The 19,500-nt window shown below is 37.6% G+C and overlaps 1 protein-coding gene across 1 annotated transcript in view; it reads left to right on the forward strand.

Annotated features, from left to right (window-relative positions):
• Nucleotides 1-934: 934 nt before the first annotated feature.
• Nucleotides 935-19,500, forward strand: part of LOC104083575 (suppression of tumorigenicity 18 protein-like) — a gene marked incomplete at its 3' end in the record, with an annotated part of 126,516 nt that continues 107,950 nt past the window's right edge. Inside the window, exons 1-2 of the mRNA XM_009587089.1 lie at nt 935-973; nt 1,285-1,420. Coding sequence (XP_009585384.1) covers nt 935-973; nt 1,285-1,420 — 175 coding nt within the window. The remainder of the gene's footprint in view (nt 974-1,284; nt 1,421-19,500) is intronic.

Consider the following 19,500-nt stretch of genomic DNA (forward strand, 5'->3'; position numbering starts at 1 on the left):
AATTTCTGCTTCTCTGCCAAAGTGTGGCTTTGTGACTAGTGGAGTAAGAGTTTTCAAAGAATAGATGGGTTTAAAATAATGAAAGTGGGTGGAAAGTATTTATGATTTTAGGAATACTTGAAATTACCGAACAGAAATGCAAAATCTAAAGTTCCTCTGATTTCTAGAGCAATCCCAAATTGCTTTAAGAATTCAGTTGTATAATGAGGCAAAGCCATAAAGTTGGGTCAGAATCCCCACTTTGAGTTTTGAGAATATTGAACACCTGAAACTTGGGTATGGCTTTTATAACTGAGGCCTATTTCTTTAACGAACCAAAGCAAAAGACTTGCCACAGGTGTTTTGAATTTTGCTGGGTGTGAAGTTGGGTAAGCCACTGAGTTTCTTTGCCTGTTTCTGTGGTGGGTCTGGAAGGCCCTGAATTAGCTTCTGCTGCTTAACCTGGCTCCAGGGTTTCTGCACTAATTCCAGATGTTCCTTTCAGATCCCTTCTGGAAGAAAACAAAGGCTATCGTGAGGAAAGTAGCATGCAAGTACTAGAGCAAATGCACCCAGTAGACTAAGCAAGACTGAAGTTCTGAGATGATAAAGCAAATATAGCTTAATGTTAAGATGGAGAAAAAGTAGCACCCGCCTCCTCCTCCTCCTCTGCACACACAACTTGTTTACAAAAGTGCCTTGTAGTGACTGCTGGTGGTGTCACTCCGTCCCATGCCCCAGAGCTATCACCGGGCCTCATGGGAGATGTGACTACAGCATCGGACATGGGACCGTTTGTTCACTCACTTTCTGTGAAGAGAGTTTTGAACTGTGTTTTGAATAGACAGCATTTTCTTTGTGTGGTTGGTAAATAACACAGAGCAAAGTTAGTCAGCAAGTTGCATAGCTTCTGCATTCTGATTCTTTGGAGCCCTTTTGTACCAAGCTTGACAGGATGTTTTTAACAGAATGTGACCTCACTGGGATACCAGAGGTAAGGAAAAAAGTTATTTGGGCTGTTGTGGAATATTTTGCACAGAGCTGACCAAAAGTGTTGCTTTAAAATGCCTCTTGGAAAGAAGATGGTTTCACGGTGATCCAGTCAACACCTTGTTCAGTGAAAATCAACATCTTCCTATAACCCCTTCGTAAGTTATAGGAAGTCTTAATAAGATTTTCTATTTCCCACTGACGGAAAAAGATGCCGATTTGCAAATCTCAGAACGATTGTGTACTTGCTCTAATGTGTTGAGCAAAGGCCCGGTTCTAGTGACAGAACATCAAAATGTTTTCTTTCTAACACAGAACAGAATAAGCAGATCAGATCCAGTTGTTCATCCAAGTCCTAGAAGCAGCAGTGTGAGAATCGGAGCGGTGGCAAACCCAGCAAGACCAGGAGACAGCGACCTTCTGGACACCCGTACTCAATCACTAGGTAAAGGTAAGAATGAAAAAAAAAACCCAAACAGGTATCGGCGCGTTTTCTGGGTAAGATCATGTGTGGGTTTTCATCACAGGCATTAAAACTGGGGCCGCCACTTGTAGTTTTGCTTGGACGTAGAGCAAAGGGGGCTGTGGTACTCTGGGGGATGCGGGGCTATGCGGGCACCCCCTCTCCTCCCTCTGCTGGTCAGCGCCGGGGAGAGGCGGCTGCCGCCGGCGGGGAGACCCGGCTCCTTTCTGCCGCCGTGGGGGAGAGCCCTGCTGGCTAGCGGCTCTTCAGGGTTTCTTTAGTGTGTTGCTCGTGGTTCTAAGCACTGACAGCATTAGGATGTAGTGATGTAAGGTTCAGCGGCGGTAAAGGAAGAGAGAGAAATCTGAGTGTTCAAAAAGTCAGGGGGAGGTGATTTAAAAAAAAAAAACAACACACAGACATGGTTTACATATTTATTTATAGTATTAAAATATTACAGATTGACGCTGAATGATTTGAGTGATTTGTTTATATTCACGATCTACAGAGGTTTTTATGAAAAATGAAAGAAAATGCATTATTGGACAAAATAGCTTCATGAATAATAGGCATCTTGCTGTTCTGAAATTGAATTAACAATATGTGACCTGCTTTACTATGTATACCAACAGAAAAACAAAGCTTCATTGTTTTTGTGGTCAACAATTGTTATTTTCCAGCCAGTACAGGTGACTTACCAAAAAAAAAAAAAAATTGTTTGGAGTCACTGATAGAGCCGTGAGAGGAAATGAAGTTCTCACAATATGTAAAACTGTTATTCATACTTAAAGACTTGCATCACAAAGAATTCTAAAAATAGGCCTTTAAAATTGGAAAGTTTTGAGTGCTGCTGACAATGAAAGTGTTCTTTGGTAAATAAGGATGGAAAAGTTTGCTCATTTACTTATGACTAACTAGAGTTACTCTTAACTGTAAGGCACATGAAAAACTAGAGATTTGTTTTTTCTTGTGATCAGTCAGAAAAGTGAATGGTTTGAACTTCATTTAGTAGTGTAAAAGATGCGATGAGCATGTCGCTGCTCCCAGTAAGACAGGGTAATGACAGTTTACTTTGGCAAAACATTTACAGTGATACTTTTATAAAGTCAAACTTACTACTGTACTTTGCTCCACTGGCATGTGGTAGATAAGCTGCCAGCTCTGTCCTAATCAGAGCAAATATTTCTTCCAAAGAAGCTTCTAGAGACAAGCGTGTTCTCTGAAGCAGAAGTCTGTCAAATGGGGATGATTTAAGATGATGAATTTATATTCACAACTTTGGAATTTGTGTTGCAGTAATACTTCTGGTCCTCATCATGGGTCAGATGCTGGGTATTGTACAATACAAAACCAGATTTTATATACCAAACAGCTAATGATCCAGACATGAGGCAGCAGTTGAATAAAACAAATGTGGTAAATTATTCAATCACAAAAAATACACCCAAAGTGTTAAGATGGAGTTTTCTGATTTTAATATCTTTCTACAGCTGTATATGTACTATTAGGGTCTTTTTAACTCATGATTTTTCATAGTGTCTCACCCTCTATAGGTAAACTGCCACCAACAGTTGGAAGCTTGATCTCTTTTAGACCTTCAGTCAGGGAGACGTTGGCAGGGTGGGATACAGTTTAATTTATCCCTGAATTTGAACAAGAGAGGGCAAAAGTTCAATAAAAGTAAGCTGTTTAATATTTATGAAAGCTACGATGAGTAAACCAGTAGAGGTCAGTACAGAGTGCTGAAATGGAAGTGGAGTGCCAAAGCTTTGTGTATTTATACTCTACATTCGATCTTTAACTTTTCCTTTAAAATGTGGTGAAGGCTTACAGTGGCTTACAGTCAATACTCCTGTTCTCTTCGAAAGATAGATTAAAAATACTTGGGATAATATGATAATGACAGACTGCTTAAATGGATTAATTTAAGTAACAAAATGCATTTTGTAACATGTTATAGCTTGCAGAGAGATGCTGGAAACCTTATTTTGTGGAATCATTACTGAAACAAATGTGTAATACTTATTACGTATATTGCAGTGACAAATGCATCTAGCTGATGGTTATGTTGCAAAAAATTAGGAGAAAGAGGATAACTTTTAGGAACCAAGTTTTCACATACTTGAAGGCAAAGTAACAAAAGAATTTTTCTCATTTTAGGTAACAAGTTTGGATAATTATCATTAAGTGGTGTTTTAAAGGTCTTTCCTTTGTGTATATATACACATATATACAGAGAGAGAGGGGGGGAGAGAGGCAGACAGACTCTGTATTAAAGTTGAATTATCTTTTGTTTCACTTTTTAAAGCCGTTGTTTGCTCGTGGTTTCCTTTTGTGATTTAAAGCAAGGGAAAGAATCACCGCGTATAGTCTGTGCATGAAAAGATCCTTCAATATATATTAGCTGCAAAAGCTCATATCTGAAAAGCTTCTGTTCAAGCTGTTTTCTGTAGATCTAGAAAGAGCAACCTGCCTGTCCCCATTCTGTTTTCTTGCACTTTAACTAAGTACTTTGAAAACTACCTTGCTATTAAATTGTAATTATTGATATTAAAGAATTACAAAAAAAAGAAAATCCTCAGATAAAGATGGTATGTTATATTTTGATTTCAATACCGACTTACGTCTGCTGTCTATGAGCTTAGGGAGAAATTTCCCAATAGATTCAAAGACAATAGAACTATACAAATGGGGAAAATTTTTGAAAATCCTCTTCACTTGTTCTGCTTACTTTTCATGCTCTTCTTTAAATTGATTATGGAGGCATTGGAAACCGTACTTTCTTTTTATGTGCTTTATCGTGCACTTAAAAGTGACAAGTACTAGACAGAGACTCCGCAACTCTTTCTCACGGGCACTTGTGTTGTGTGCCATTAGAGTCAGATGGCATAAGTGTGAACGCAGTTCAGAGGGCTGTAGGAGAGGATTACTGCAGGGGAGGGATTCCCTGATAACTGTAACAGCTATCAACGGTATTAACTGAGGTAAAAAGGAGACAGAGATGTCATAAACTGCTGTTGCATATCATCTGACCCGTGATGTGTTTTTTCCCTACTTTCGTCACTGTAACGTCATATCACAGATCTTGCAAAAGATCTCCCTTTACAGGTGTAGTGTAAGTGGCGAAGTCACTGGAAGTCTTGATGTTTGAATCAGTGGTGAGACCAGGAGCTCTATAGGCTTGTTTCAACTTTTTTTCCCCTGAGGAAAAGGAAACTTGGAAATAATCTCATTTCTATCATAACACATGGTCCAGTCTAACAGTGTGACATACAAGTGATAGCATGTTAAATGACGATTTCCATTTTGAGTCGCAATTTCTTACCAAAGGCTTGGATTCAATTCCATCCAATTCAACTTCATTTAAAGGGAAGTGAGAAAGAACTTCTAGTACTGATTTCGCTCCTGGCTTTGATTGTATTTTGAGAAAATAGGCTTGAATCCGAAAGTCAAACACACCTTCTTGCCCCAGGTAAACTTCTGGTGTCCATACCATTTTGGCATACAGTTTTTTCCTATTGCCTTTTTCACATCTCTCTCATTTTTTGTTGGGTAAAAAGGGTGTGGGAAGTTGTATTTTGCTAAGCCACAGCAGAAGTGCTCATTTACGGTAACTGATATTCTTCACTAGTTGTTGTTGGGAGGGAGCCCTCCTCCTCAAAAGCTTTTCCTGAAAAGTAGTGCAAAGGTTGAAGTGAAGGTCGTTCTTATAATACTAAATGCTCTGGTTTTAGTCAGTCAACGTTGAAGTCCAAAAGTCCAAGTATTTCTATTGCTCCAATTAAGTTTGTTTACATGTTAAATTTCATGAACATCTGGTCAGCTTTCTTCTGTAACATATGGGATACAAACCCCAAAATTCAGGGACCAAAATAATGTTGCTGGAAATATGTAGTTCAATCAAGCATAATGTTATGCTAGAAGTTTGCTATTATCTGTATGCAGACCAAAGATAGAAGATTACAAGCAGAGCTGTTCATGACTAAGGAACAGAAGGTCTATCTTATCACTGAAGTTCTCAGTGTCTTGGTATATTAATGTTTGATATTTTCTTGATTGTGGTATTACATTCATACATTCTTACAGATATAATAACATTATATTCTCGTTTTGTCCCTCTTTTCTGATGTCTTTGATTTATTTGTTTGCTGTTTTTTAAAAATTTTTCCCTGCGAAGTAGCTATGCATAGGTAAATTATCCTACCACTATATAGCTAGGTTTTACGCTTAAGTCAGGGATAAATTTCTCCATTCTTAGTGTATGTGTGTACAGGGGTGACTTCCAACATTTTTGCACTACCTGATACGGAAGTATCTGTCATTTAACTATAAAAGTGTGTTCTGTTTAACCACGTATCAAAAAATTGTGGGCTTGTGTCCAGATGGGAATAGTACTAATTCAGTCAGTGCTGGTCAGTAATCGAGATAGCAGCACTCGTGAAAATCTCTTAATATAAACAAGGAATCTGAGGCATTTGCACCAGCAATTGAATAAATTAAGGTTCCTTACCTGTAATTATGTTATCAATCTGCAGATTGCAAAATAGCCTAAAATACATTACAGCAATAAATAAGAATGATAAATGTAGGCAAATAAATTGTAATTTCAAACATTCCACAGGGAGAAAAAATTTTTCACCCATTTCAGGAATAAAAGGGCAGCCTAAGGAATTGGTATAATTCTGGCAAATGTACTCTATATCACAAGAAAGCATCAATATAACAGTTTCATTTTGATAGTTCTACCATTTTAGTGAAGCATATCTATGGAGGCAACTTTGCTTCTAAGGTGCTTAAGGGATCAGAAATGGTGTTTTTTCCTGACTATATTAGATTGGATGGTATAACTGTGTTTGGTTTTTTTTTTTCATTTTATCCTGGAGTTCTATTAGGGATTTGTTACCTGTCCTTTTCACTGTGTAGCTCAAGTCAACACTAGGCTTTTCTTTTTCATTTCCTCACTTTCTCATATGTCAAGAATAAACTTTAGACTCCAGTCTCCCCTTGATATTCTTTACCTCCCACTGAAATCAATAGGATGCTGAACCCAAGTCTTGAGTGTCTTACATATCCCGGTAGCAGAAAAAAACCTGGTTGTATGGGTGGCCTGAGGCTGAGGACCTGTAGCCTTTTTTAATGTCAACATTAAACCTGAGATATAGGTGGAGCTAAGGCTTTCTAGAAACTCTGAAAATCACTTCCTTTTCATAGAAAATTTCTCAATCGTTTCTCTTATACCTATGTATTTCTAAGAGGTCAATATTCACACCTTAACTGTAAACCAAATAAATGTGAATTCAGTTTTTGTGGTACATACTCATGATTATATTTACAAGCAAAGTTGTTTCTGAAGACCTTTATGTGTTTAACAAGTCTCTCCTAAAAGCGAATCTTATGTTTGGCTCTATTCTACAGAATAACTCTTTTATAAACAAATCGTAATATATCAAAAAGATCTTCTGTAGTATATGTTTGTGATTACTTAATGTACTGCAAGGGGATATTAAGAATAGGCTTCACATAATAGAAAATATTTAACAAGTACATAGTCTTACTTTTTCCTTTTGTACTTTAAGGGCAGATCTCAATTTCAATTGTATGCACTAGTTTTTCCCAACACTGTAAAAATACAATGAATAGCACTGTTATTTGAAGACTTTATTTGACTACTCTTTGGGGGTTTTATGTTGGTCCAGAAAAAGAAATATGCCTTTCTGAAAACTTTTTATCTATGTTTATATATATTGTATTTTTATCAATACACTCATATTTTATATCTATATTTATATATGTATATGAATATATAGAGAACATTATGAAATTTCTGCAGGAGAATACTACTTGGGAGCTCATTAATATTTTTTATTATCTCAACAAGTTCATATTGACATTAATTTTGTTCCAGGAATTAAGATGTTAAACTTAAGAAAATTAGATGGAATATGGATAAAAGTTGTAAAAAATACTAACTGTGGCTTTAAACCACATGAAGCAGAAACACGTCATTTCCCATGAACCTGACTCACAGAAATATTTTATCTAGTTTTCTCAGTAATAATTTTATTAGTAGTCCTCCTACAGAAGTGTTAATCATGTGATTGCATGTGTCAAAAATATTCCATTTTGCTAACAGATTTATATTACTTCAGAGAAAATGTATGAGTAAAGATTTTCTGGTAGCTTAATGTTGGTGGTAAAGATGACCACAGACAATGTGAGTGCTTATCTGGTATGCTTATACCAAGCTCTCTTGCAAAAAAGTGATTTGGAGTAGCATGGATTTTAATTCCTGACCAACCTCATTGCATTCTATGATGAGATCACCGGATTGACTGGATTCGTGGTTAAGGGGAGCAGGGGATGTCATCTGCTTTGACTTTAGCAAGGTTTTCAGCACAGTCTCCCATAACATCCTCATATTCAAGCAGGCTTGTTATGGAGTAGATGGGTGGACTACTAGATGAGTAGAAGACTGGATGGATCATCAGACTCAAAGGGTAGTGCCTAACAGTTCGTAAGAAATCTGATGCATTTTTGTTTGGAAGTGAAAATAGTAGATAGGGAGTGATTAGCAGATGTTTGTAAGCCTATCTTTTCCTTGTGCCGAATCAACATGACTAACAGCGAGGACAGGGGGCTAAAAGGAAAAGGAAAGGGTTAGTGAGCTCTCTTGGGTCATTGGTAGAAAATACTCTACTTGGGAATGTGGAATACATTGTAATCAATCTTGTACTGTATGGATTTATACTCCGGAAGATACTAGGAAGTGGTTGGGAAGATACCAATGTGATCAGACCTGGAATGGACACCAACAGAGTGGTACCAGAATGTTCAATCTGTCCCATCCAGATGTTCTCCTGTTAGGCCAGGGAAAGCACCTCTCCCTGACTCACTTCCTCTTGATTGGAGAAGCAAGTCTGATATATGCATTGTATGTTTACAAGTTTGGTTTGCTGTCCTGACTCAGGCTGTGCTGATCAAATGCAGTACTACCCAGCTGGCAGCACTGCTCACAGGACTTCTATTCTTACCTTTTTCCTTTTCTACTTTTTGATGTTCCTTTTCACCTCTCTGGTTAAGTCTTTCCTGCTCCAGTCTGCTCGCAGAAAACAGCCTGCCCCAATTTCTTTCTTCCCACTGGTCCCAGCTTTGCTATATCTCTTTGCCAGTTTGGTATTTCTGATACCATTGCTAATGTACTCGTGGCCTTGCATGGAATTTCTGCTACAGTTTCTTGAGCACTCGTGGCCTTGCATGACTGTACTCACCAAAAGGTCCCCAGTGCTCCCTTTCAACTATCTGTGAGGTTTGGCCATTGGTCACATAACTCTCTCTCAACTGCCTGTGAAATCCAGCCATTCTTCACTGCACTATCGATAAAGTTTATTAGCTTCTCACTTTGTTATCTCTCAACAGTTTCTTATTTTCTGTTCATGTTTGCATGGGTAGTGTTATCACATCCTGTTCAGTTAGCTTTAACTCCAGGCAGGGCCCAGGCAGCAGCCTCGCTGCTTTCCTGAGCCCTAACACCAATAGCATCATCCTTAGTTGATGCTATTGGTGTACAATAGCAGAAAAGGTAGGTAGTAAATCAATGAATTTAATAGTAATTGGTGTAACTATGTAGCATCTTCACTTTCAGAAAAATAGTAACACATTTATATGACTTTTCTGTTTTAAACATTGAATTTAAAAATTAACTGTGCAGTGGCACAGCCATACTTCAGGACGCTACATATGGGATTTCCATGACTATGTGATCACCAGCCAGCATCGCATCTAAGACAGGATGCAACCTGGAAATGAATAGAAGTGAGTGCACATTCCTTCTGATGTGTTCAGTCATTCCTGATCCTCCCTGCTTCAGATCACAAGGCAGCGGTGATACCATGGTGCGGATCTGCAGAGGGAATGAGGACCCCATACAACAGCTTTGGAGGAGTTCAGAGCAGTCAGGACAACGGGTGTTGTCACTATTGTGGTGAAGGGAACAGGAGATAAGGGCATGGGTGATGACAGCTAGTGATGGATGGTTGAAACCTCTTTAGGTTCCTTCTGTACATCCTGGCACAGGAAAGTGTCTGTCAGGGCTACTCGGGAGTTACAGTGCGTGAATGGAAATGGGAGCAAACTCTGCCTAAATTCCAAGCTAATAGGAAATGAGTAATCTAACATCGTGTGAGCAGGTATCACCGTAGTGACCGTGATAAGTAAGCCTTGCTGCAAGGCCGGGTATGGTGTCACATTTATTTATTCCTCTGGTGGTTGTATGAGAGTTGGGTGGCTTGATGTATGGCAGAGCAAGGTCTCATCTGCTCACAGTTGCACAAGCAGGCCTAGTCAATGAGAGAGGAAGCTTTCTTCTTGTTGTTCCTGGTCACTGAGGACAGCGGGAAGCAGAGCAAGTAGGAGCGGCTGAAGTCACAGCTATTGATGCAGCATCAGGATGGGAATAAACACTTGGAAACGGGATGCTGGAAAAGTCCCCTGTTCTAATCCATGGCTAATCCAGATGACTTCAGATAGTCATTTGTTAATTAATGGGAACATGCTCTGGTTATGAGAGACTGGACCCCACCACAGCTAGAAGGCAAAAATCATAACTGGAATACTACAATCCTCTGGTATTAGAAATAGGTCTTTGAAATCACTGTTTACACTTTTTGATCTTTAAAAAAAAAAAAAAAAAACAAACCACTTTCCTAAATGGTTTTAATTTGAGACTTTAGGAAAATGAGATTGATGCTGCCCATTGTTATCTCTTGTAGAGATCATGCTCAAACTCTTGTTTAGTGGGTATGTACCTCTTAAAAATTAAAAACTGTGGAACTTGGGGTTTTTGAATGATTCTTTAATATTTTGCAAATAACATTCAGTTGACTCATTTCTGTGTTATTAAATCTTTACAGTACTTGGCTGCAAGTACAACAAAGAAATAGCGTGCATAATAATTTTTGTGATTATAGCGTCTGCTGTCCAGTTACAAAAAATCTGTCCAGAAGAAAGAGAAAATGCAGTATATCCTATTCACCTGTTTATATAATCTTATGGCTAGTGCTATCACAAAGGCATCAGGTTTATTCAGTGATTTCTGGAGGTCAGATTACATGAGCAAAGTGAATGCTGACTAAAGATAAAAAGATAATGCTTGTTCTTGTAGTGAAAAAAAGTTCTAGAGATTTTTGTATGAATAAAACAACTTCTGTTTCTGAAACACTAGGGTTGCCAAGAATTTCAGTGGAATTATACAGTTGGAATATGATTATATTTGTTTCTTTGTTAAACCAGGGGTCTAACACTATCCAACACTCTATCAAAGATGTATTGCATTTGGTTATAGTTTTAAAACACTCCTGTCAGTGCTGCTAAAGAATTGACATCCCTCATTTAATCAGCTGACAATTTGAGTGCTTGTACAAGTTCTTTGAGTTCTTTGAGTGCTTGTACAAGTTCTACAACTGCATCAAATAATGGCTAAAAAAGGACAAACTTGAAATTCTGATTTCCACAGGTTTGAGAACAGCTGTATCTGGTAACTAAAGAGTGCCAGTGTTTTTTCTGGGGACTCATTTCACTTGGATGGACAGTTCTTAGAGCCCTTTTTTGGTGGTCTGCTCCCATTTAGCCCTGGATATTTGGTTACTAGCCTGTGGTGATTGTGAAAGAAGAAAACTACGGCAGATTAAACCCTTCTATAAGGTGTTTCCTGTGGTGTGTAGCCGTTGTTATATATATAATCTACAGATATATAGTAAACATATTGAAGATACTTCAGTATGAAAAATCAGTGTCATGTACAAGTATTATGTAAAATGACTAAAGAGCAGAAATTCTTTGCTTCTTTTTGGAACTTAAGAGGATGCAACTTTCCTTTCTGTGTACCTGGACTACGAGAGAGAGAAGCACATTCTCCTCCTTTTTATTAAGCTTTTTAGTATGGGAACGTTCCTCAAACAAGGTATACCTGGAGCCTAACAGATTCCATCTCTAAAGGGAAAACACACCCTATTCTTAACACACTAGAAAGAAGAACTGAATCTTACTTTAAATTATTTGTCTTTTTGCCCAAATATCAAGTAGATTTATTTAACTGAATAAAAAATAGTCCTGAATGCTCAAAGTACTTTTGTGAAATAAAATGTATGTTACACTTGCACAATGACAGAGGGAAAGGAAGAAGCAGAGATTGCCAAGGACATTCTGAGAACATTTATTGATTGGAAACAAATCACTGGATTTTTTTTGTTTTGTTTTGTTTTGCTTGGGTTTTTTTTCTTCTCCATATTACATGAAGTGGTCTCTGTCTGGGTGTAATTTTTACTTTTTAGTGCCATCTGCACCTGTGGCCTTTGGACTTAATGTTTATGACAGATGGACTGGACTGTGTTTGCACCATTTAGTGTATAATCCTTCTGTATGTATCTATGCCATGCTAGGCAGTGGCACTAGCCCAATGGGCATATTTATTAGTGCAGACTTCCTGTCTGCTTCCATTGTTCTGTAGCAGTGTCCTTTGAGCCTAATGGACCTTGCTTTGTGCTGGGCCCACCTACAAAATATTGTTCTTGATTCATGCCAGATTATCTGTTGCAGACTCTAATTTTTTTTTTTCTTTTTTCTCTAATGCGTTTGCCAACTAGAACGCTTAAAATGGATCAATTCCATATTGTAAATGCTCTTCCTTTCCTCTCAGCCTGCGAGCTTCATTTTGGAACAAGCTTGCTAGCTTTGTTTACCAGTATCAAGATGCTTGATAAAAAGGAGAACCGTTTCCTCTGAAAAATGTTGCATCTCAAGCTACCCGAGCTCCCGCTCTACTGGAAGCAGAAGTTGTTCCTAGCAAAGCAATGCCTCCTGTAAAACAGGGTGTAATAAATGCAGCCCCGGCTGCAGGAGCCTGCTGGCCCACGGCTGGCAGCCTGGAGCTGTGCGGCACATCCCATTCTAGATGTGTGATGCACTGCTCGGAATCACAGGCTACTATTGCACAAGAAATGTTGCCTCTGCATCAATAGAACAGCAAAACAAATGCCAAGCAAATGGAAAAGTACGCAACACTTAGGCACTTGCAATTTTTAAGTTTTTTGAAGGTTTGTGAACCTAAAAATTGACAAACGTGATACCACGATAACAAAGAACCGTTTAGTATTGTTCATTTATCTCATGAGATCATGAGGCTACTATTGCACAAGAAATGTTGCCTCTGCATCAATAGAACAGCAAAACAAATGCCAAGCAAATGGAAAAGTACGCAACACTTAGGCACTTGCAATTTTTAAGTTTTTTGAAGGTTTGTGAACCTAAAAATTGACAAACGTGATACCACGATAACAAAGAACCGTTTAGTATTGTTCATTTATCTCATGAGATCATGAGGTTGCCTCTCTTAAGTTCTTGTACTTATTACAGAAATGTATGAAATGAACCTCGCAGTTTAGCTGTAGTCACATCAAATTAGTGGCAAATTTCAAACAGACATTTGAGAATCAAAAGCACCCTTTTCTAACCTTCAACATATATAATCCTAACAATTAAAAAGGATTTAAAAATATTTCTATAGAAAGTAATCATGCCCTTGTAAACCCTCTATGAAAAGATAGATCACCTATATAACTTCTCACACTACATAGCAAGACTACGCATTCTGTGCTCATATTAGCATGATCATGAGGAAAGGAAGCATATTCTGTATCATACAGCTGGATTCTAGCAGGGATAATTTTTGGGGTGGGTATACCTGCCAATCAGATTTCTGCAGGATGAGAATGAAGACCTGGGAGGCAGAATTTGTAATTTCATAAATAAAAAAAACAATTATCAACGTTTGCATATCTAGAAAAGGCTTCTTTATAATATTGAAATAAAGCTGTATAGTAAAAAGATAAGAGATTGTGATAGCATATTCATGACTGAGAAGTAGAAAAGGCAAAAATTATTTTTTTCCTTTCAGCCATTTTAAATTTGGCATTTCTGGTTTGCAGTTAAAAACTTCTACTATAAAACATCCATCCAGAATGTGTAACTGAGTGAGCTTGGGCTTGAGAAGAAAGTATGTTGAAGTCCATATACAAATACTTATGTATGGTTTGAATATCTTCCTTTTTCATTCACCTTTAATGCTGTTGAATACTTAACACTTTTGAAGATCAGGTACCCAAATTTCAATGGTGAAACTCCATATAGGCATTTTTGTGAAGGAATGTGCATATTTTCAACCCTGAATTTAGTATTAAAACATATGATTGAAATTTGAAAGTATCATAGCAGCATGTTTGGCAATCATCTTTCACACCCCATGCAATTTTTTTTCTTTCCTTTTGTGATATCTGAAAAAGTTTCAGATACAATTTAGCCTTGTAGTTGAACATCTTGAAGCAATATTTTTAAGAATGCAGAGTAGAAAATGTGCAAGCTAGTTGTGGGCAAATCCTGTTTAATACCCTTCAATTTGAATTAGCTGTGTGACGGTTCTGAAATTTTTTTTCCTGCATTTGCTGTGGCAGTATCACATTTTGTTCCTCATAGACTATTGCTCATCTACTCCATGAAAAAGCAGTTTTCTAAGTTGTTTTTCCCTGCTGCCAGTCAGTGTGATGATGAAGTATCTTTTCGAAACTACCATAAAAGCTTCAGTATCTCTTTTTTGTAAAAGACATTTTATAAATTTTAAGGTGAGAGCAGAGGCTGGTACAGAGGAGACAGGATATTATCAAGTGCTTATTTTTTATTTGCTTTTCTTTCTTTTGCTTTATAGAGTTCATAGACACAGTTCAGTACGACAATAAAGATATTATCCAAGTTTGCCAGGACACAGAAGTAATCTGCCACAGAAGTCTGTTTGTTACACGATAAGATTAGCTTTAAGGTTATTGTAATGTTTGAGTTTCTGATTGGAGCCCTCTGCAAATAATGACCTGAGGGGTTGTGTCATCATGTAGACAAGCTACATGACCATTCAGCTGTGATTATCGTAACTTCAGTGCCAGTAATGTACAGTGCCCCAGAACTGCGGAGCTAGGTATCATATCCTGCAAATGGAATTATTCAGTTAATCACGGAAGAGCCTGCGGACTGAGCTGACGGAAGCACATAATAGCAAGGTTATGCCTATCAAGGATATGCAGCCTAAATCTCCCAACTGTGAGGTACAGTAGAGACAAGTGGCCCTCCCTTGTGGATCATGATCATATCCCCTCCCTAGATGTTACCTGATTACTAGCCAAGACAATACACCATACTACCATCATCTGCAGGGTTGCATCGGAAATGCAGACAACCAAGGGGATTTTTCATTACCCTGAATTGCACGTATCTGTGAACACTGGAGAGTCAGCCTTATCTGTTCTTGACTGAATTCACACTTCTGTTAGAGGAACTGTAAGTCTGAAGAGCTTTGCAGAACATCCAAACTGGCCAATAATTAATAACACGTCCTTGGGGACATGAGACAGGAAAGTGCGGTCATCTGCAAACACTAGCTCAGGAATAGTTGCTTTCTGTACATAAACTTCCTGTCCCTGCATGTGTATATTGAAGATTCAGGACCCCACTGTTCAAATATTATTATATGTAGATGCATAGACTAGCTAAAATCCTCAGTCATTTTTTGTCACTGAAGCCGTTCTTGCCTGTTAGGCCTCTGGTACAGTGGAACTCTTTGTGCCAGGCCTTCCACCTACTACTTTTTCCTATTACTTCAGAGCTGCTGCCTTTTTCTGATTTGCCTGATCTACAGGAACGATCCTTCAGTTTTCTGGTGGAAAAGAAATCCACATTTGTGGTCCCACAGAAGGCTCTTCGAAAGACTTGTTCAATGCCAGTGTCTCCCGAGCTCTGGATCAGTTTTCTGTCTAGCTTTATGATCATCTGCATTTGCAAAGAAACAGGACGTGCCCTTGGGATTTTCACCAGTTCTGTTCTAGACAGAATTTCCATACTGGAAGCAGACAAACTGGCTTTCCCTATCCATGACTTTCCAGGGTCCAACCAATGGATTTAGCCACTAACTTCCTAATGTCTCTAGGCTGAAGTCCTAAATTAAAATACAACATGTGTTACTTGATTTTAGTGACAACATAGGATGTTGTTCATGAAGAGGGGGTCCTGTGCTATTGAGGTGTTCTCTGGGTACTAAGCAAGAAAAGCACTTTGAGGAAATTTATGGTTACAGTATTGAATAATGTGGAAGGGGAGATTGTGAACTAGTTGGAATCAGTTGTTCTTCTGTATAAGAACTAATATAGACAGAGCTTGATTAGTCTCTTTAGCTAAACCCACTAAGCAAGCAGATAACTGATTTTAAAATCTGTTCTTGTGGTAGTCTTCAGTGGTAGGAAAAATAGTTTTTCATGTGGTTGACAGCCTCACGTGAACCTCACAGCACAACTTCTGCATATGACTGAGATCGATTTGGCCAGCAATGGGCTCTGTGTGGGATTATTTCATTTGTCCCCCTCACTGCTCTGAATCCTTTTCTTCTGTCTGTTAGTTGTATTTCCATTCCACCAGTTAATACTGCGATCAGTGAGGATGAGAGAGTAATCCATCCTTTGTACAGGTCTTATGTCTTTCTTCCATCTACCTACATGTTTTCCCTAAATCCTGTGATTGCTCGGTAACTGGCAACAGAGACAGATGGAGGATGTCACACCTACATACAAATGATGAAGAAATGATGGCTGTTGGCCATTGACTTGCCGTGACAGAGGCATCTTTGACTTGTACATCAAAGGAGCCCTTTTTAAGGATAGTGTCACTATCACTGGTTACTGAAAATGGAAAAACAGATCCTCAGCTGTCATGTACTCTATCATTGATTCACTGTGCTACAACAGCAAGCTAGTTACGCAGTAAAACTATCACATAAAACAAGCTAAGCCAAAAAAATGTGAGAGACTAGGGAGGTGTGGTGTATATAGTGAAAGTGTCTTGCAAAATGTAATTTTAATATAGAAATCTGAAATGAAACACATCTTTCAGATGAGATAAATTTTAAGGCAGTCATTTCTGTATATATGTATTACCAGAAATCTGACTTTGAGAATAAGTGTCTGCTTAATATTTCCTTAACTGAAGCTGATATCAAAGTTAGATTCTTTGTAATATTACTGACAGATTTTATGAGGATCTAGGTAATTCAGTGAAGGTGTCTCCACAAAATCATAGACTAAGCTTGTAGGTAAAGACTTCGCCATGTTTGTGTAACATAGGAAAAGATAGCTGATCAGGTTGCTGTGGGAAAGAATAGCTCAAAGCGTGACTATAAAAGCTGCAGTGTTGACTGCTCATAGATATATTAAGTAGTATCTTCCAGATTAATAGTTTCTTCCATTCAAAATAGTAGCTGCATTATGATTTCCAATTCATTAATGGAAAAAAGAGGTGTATTTGGGGGGGAACAGAAGGAAAGGTAAGGTCTAAGAATTAGAATTTCCTTAATTAATCAACTTCATTATAGAAAAATAATGGGTGAAATAGCATGAAAAATAAGATGTGTGTGTGTGTGAAATAAATGCAAACGTATTAAAAGACTGATTAATGCTAGGTTCCCAGTGGTTAAAACAGTGCCCTCTTTTGGTACTCTGATATTTGAGTTTATAAAATATATATTCTCTTCCTTCTGACTACTCTGTAGTAATTTCTGTTAATTATAATCTGAAAGACTATATAGTCCACTTCTTATTGACATAAAAATGCAGTAACTCTCAGAAATTGTCCCACTGATGCCTATGAAGCTATTTGCAAGAGAAACTGTTGACCAGAGTAAGCAAGGGCTCCATTAAGGATTTAAATAGAAGATAAAGTTAAATTTATGTTTACTTGATGTATTCCTATTCTCTAACATTCTTCTTCTTTAAATCCTTATTTCTTCTTCTACTTATATTTCTAACTCCTTCTAACTCTTTCTCTGTTTCTTCCTCTTATTTTTTTTTATTTTTCTCTTTCCTCCTCCTAATATTCCAGTTTAATAAGATTTTGAGTCACACTGATTCCAGGTAAACAAGCTGCTGTACTGTAAAATAAATAGCCTTGAAATCCTACAAAGTAAATCACTTGCCTTCAAGATTAAGCTAAAATGTTTGCTTCAGCTTCATGTCTGAACATCCTTCCACTTAACCAGATGATAGCACTTTTTGCCAACAAAACATATCTTTACTAAACCAGGGCCATCTTTCAATAAGAACAGAGCAGTATGATGCCCTCTGCCATCAAAACATGCCTCTAGCCCTATTTATTTATGAGGAGCTTTGTGCTGGATACAAACTGATCATGAATGTTATCCAGCTTTATATAAGACATCACATGGTATAGGTAATCTGATACAGGGTTTTAAATGGATAGCTACACTGCTGGTTTTAAGTGCCAGCATTTTTTTTCCTTTTGCTATCAAGTGGTATAGCCTGTACTGCTAAGAAATACTCTAGTCTTCATTGAGTTTATGCTTCCTGCGAAAGAATGGCTGTCTTTATTTTGCCTTTTATCTTTATTCTTCTGAACAAAATAAACTATTTAGATTCTCTGACGCAGAATCCTGAAAATAGATTGGTTTTGGAAGAATAATCTACATTTTTACTCCTTGCTCCCAAATATATTTTTTCACAAGCTTGTGTTTCATTACCTTTTTGCTGTATGTTTATTAAAATAGTTATGCTTTACTGTTACAAGTATGGAGAGTCTTAAGAAACAGATATGGTTTCAGACAAGAAATATTGACTTTTCTTGGTGTTTATTCTTATAGAATTCTATTTGATCACCTACACGTGTATTTGTAAACCTAGAAAATCAGCTTTATTTGTGGATTACTTATATAATTGACATTCACTCCATGCAGGCATGGAAAAATCTAACCTGGTGTGAGAAAGCTGAAGTGTGACTAACATCCTGAATTTTTGCTTTGCAACATAATCTAGAGGACGGATGAGCATTAACATGGAAAATCTAGCCTCTTTTTCCCAGAGGGCACCTTTGCATTATTGTAGTTGAAATGCTTCATGTACTGTATCACTTTCATCTGAAAACAAAAATCTGATGAACACTTGTTTGAGTATTTTAAAGGTAAAGAGAGTAGCTTTGATCAATCCCTTGAATCCCTAGTTTCTTAAATCATTTTAGGACAAGTTAATCTAAGATTCTGGAGCTGGTCTGTGCATGCTTAAGAGAAGGAAAATTGGCTAATATGTGCTTGACTTATTAGAAAACAGGTATGGGAAAAAATACATCAGAGAGACCATTTAAAAAAGTGAAGAGAACCTGTCTGAAAATTTTGTAAGCAATTAGATGGTAGTACGGATAGAGGCATCTCAAACTGGCATTTCAGTATCCAATTATTTATCAAACACTCATTTGCAATTGAAATAACTTAAGCAGAGATGTGCCTTGGGGGGGGTGTGGGGGGGTGGGGTGTGGAACTGGTAAGGAGAATTGTACACTGAATATTTATTTATATGTTTCTTTTACCACGAGAGAGAGATCTGTAGTTTTGTATGCTTCCCTAGCTTCGTGCATTCAAGAAATTGAATAGCATGACTGAGTTTAAAAAGGGTGACAATAATGTGAAGTCTAAGGATTCTTTATGTGCATAAAACCATAATGGTTCATTCCATGAACAGCTGCTAGCCAATAAGCCTTTTAAAAAGCCTTTTGGAGATGACACTGAAAATCCAGAGCTCAAACTCTTACTGTAGGATTTGTACACTGAATTTTCAAAAATAGGGCACCTCCAAATACATGTTAAAGGGTAATCTAAATGTCTTTTAGGGACCCAATATTATATTAGTTCTATATCCAACATATCATTGAACTTACTAGAACTTTACATAGTGCTTAATAGAGAAGTTGTACAATATTAGGCTAATTAAAGATATTTAAACATAATTAAGTGTCATGGTTTTGAAAATTGTTTCAGTTGGTGACTTGATTGTCCAAACGTACATCTGATTGAATGTGGCTATTGCACAGGCTGCAAAACTATCACAGTTCGTGTGAGCACAGAATGACCTATGTAGTAACTGAAGCCCGCTAGTGAAGCTATGTTAAAGTTTCTACCAACACGCTTCCAGTGAGCTATT

This window comes from Fulmarus glacialis, unplaced genomic scaffold, assembly GCF_000690835.1.
Source record: "Fulmarus glacialis isolate BGI_N327 unplaced genomic scaffold, ASM69083v1 scaffold16611, whole genome shotgun sequence".
NCBI lineage: Eukaryota > Metazoa > Chordata > Aves > Procellariiformes > Procellariidae > Fulmarus > Fulmarus glacialis.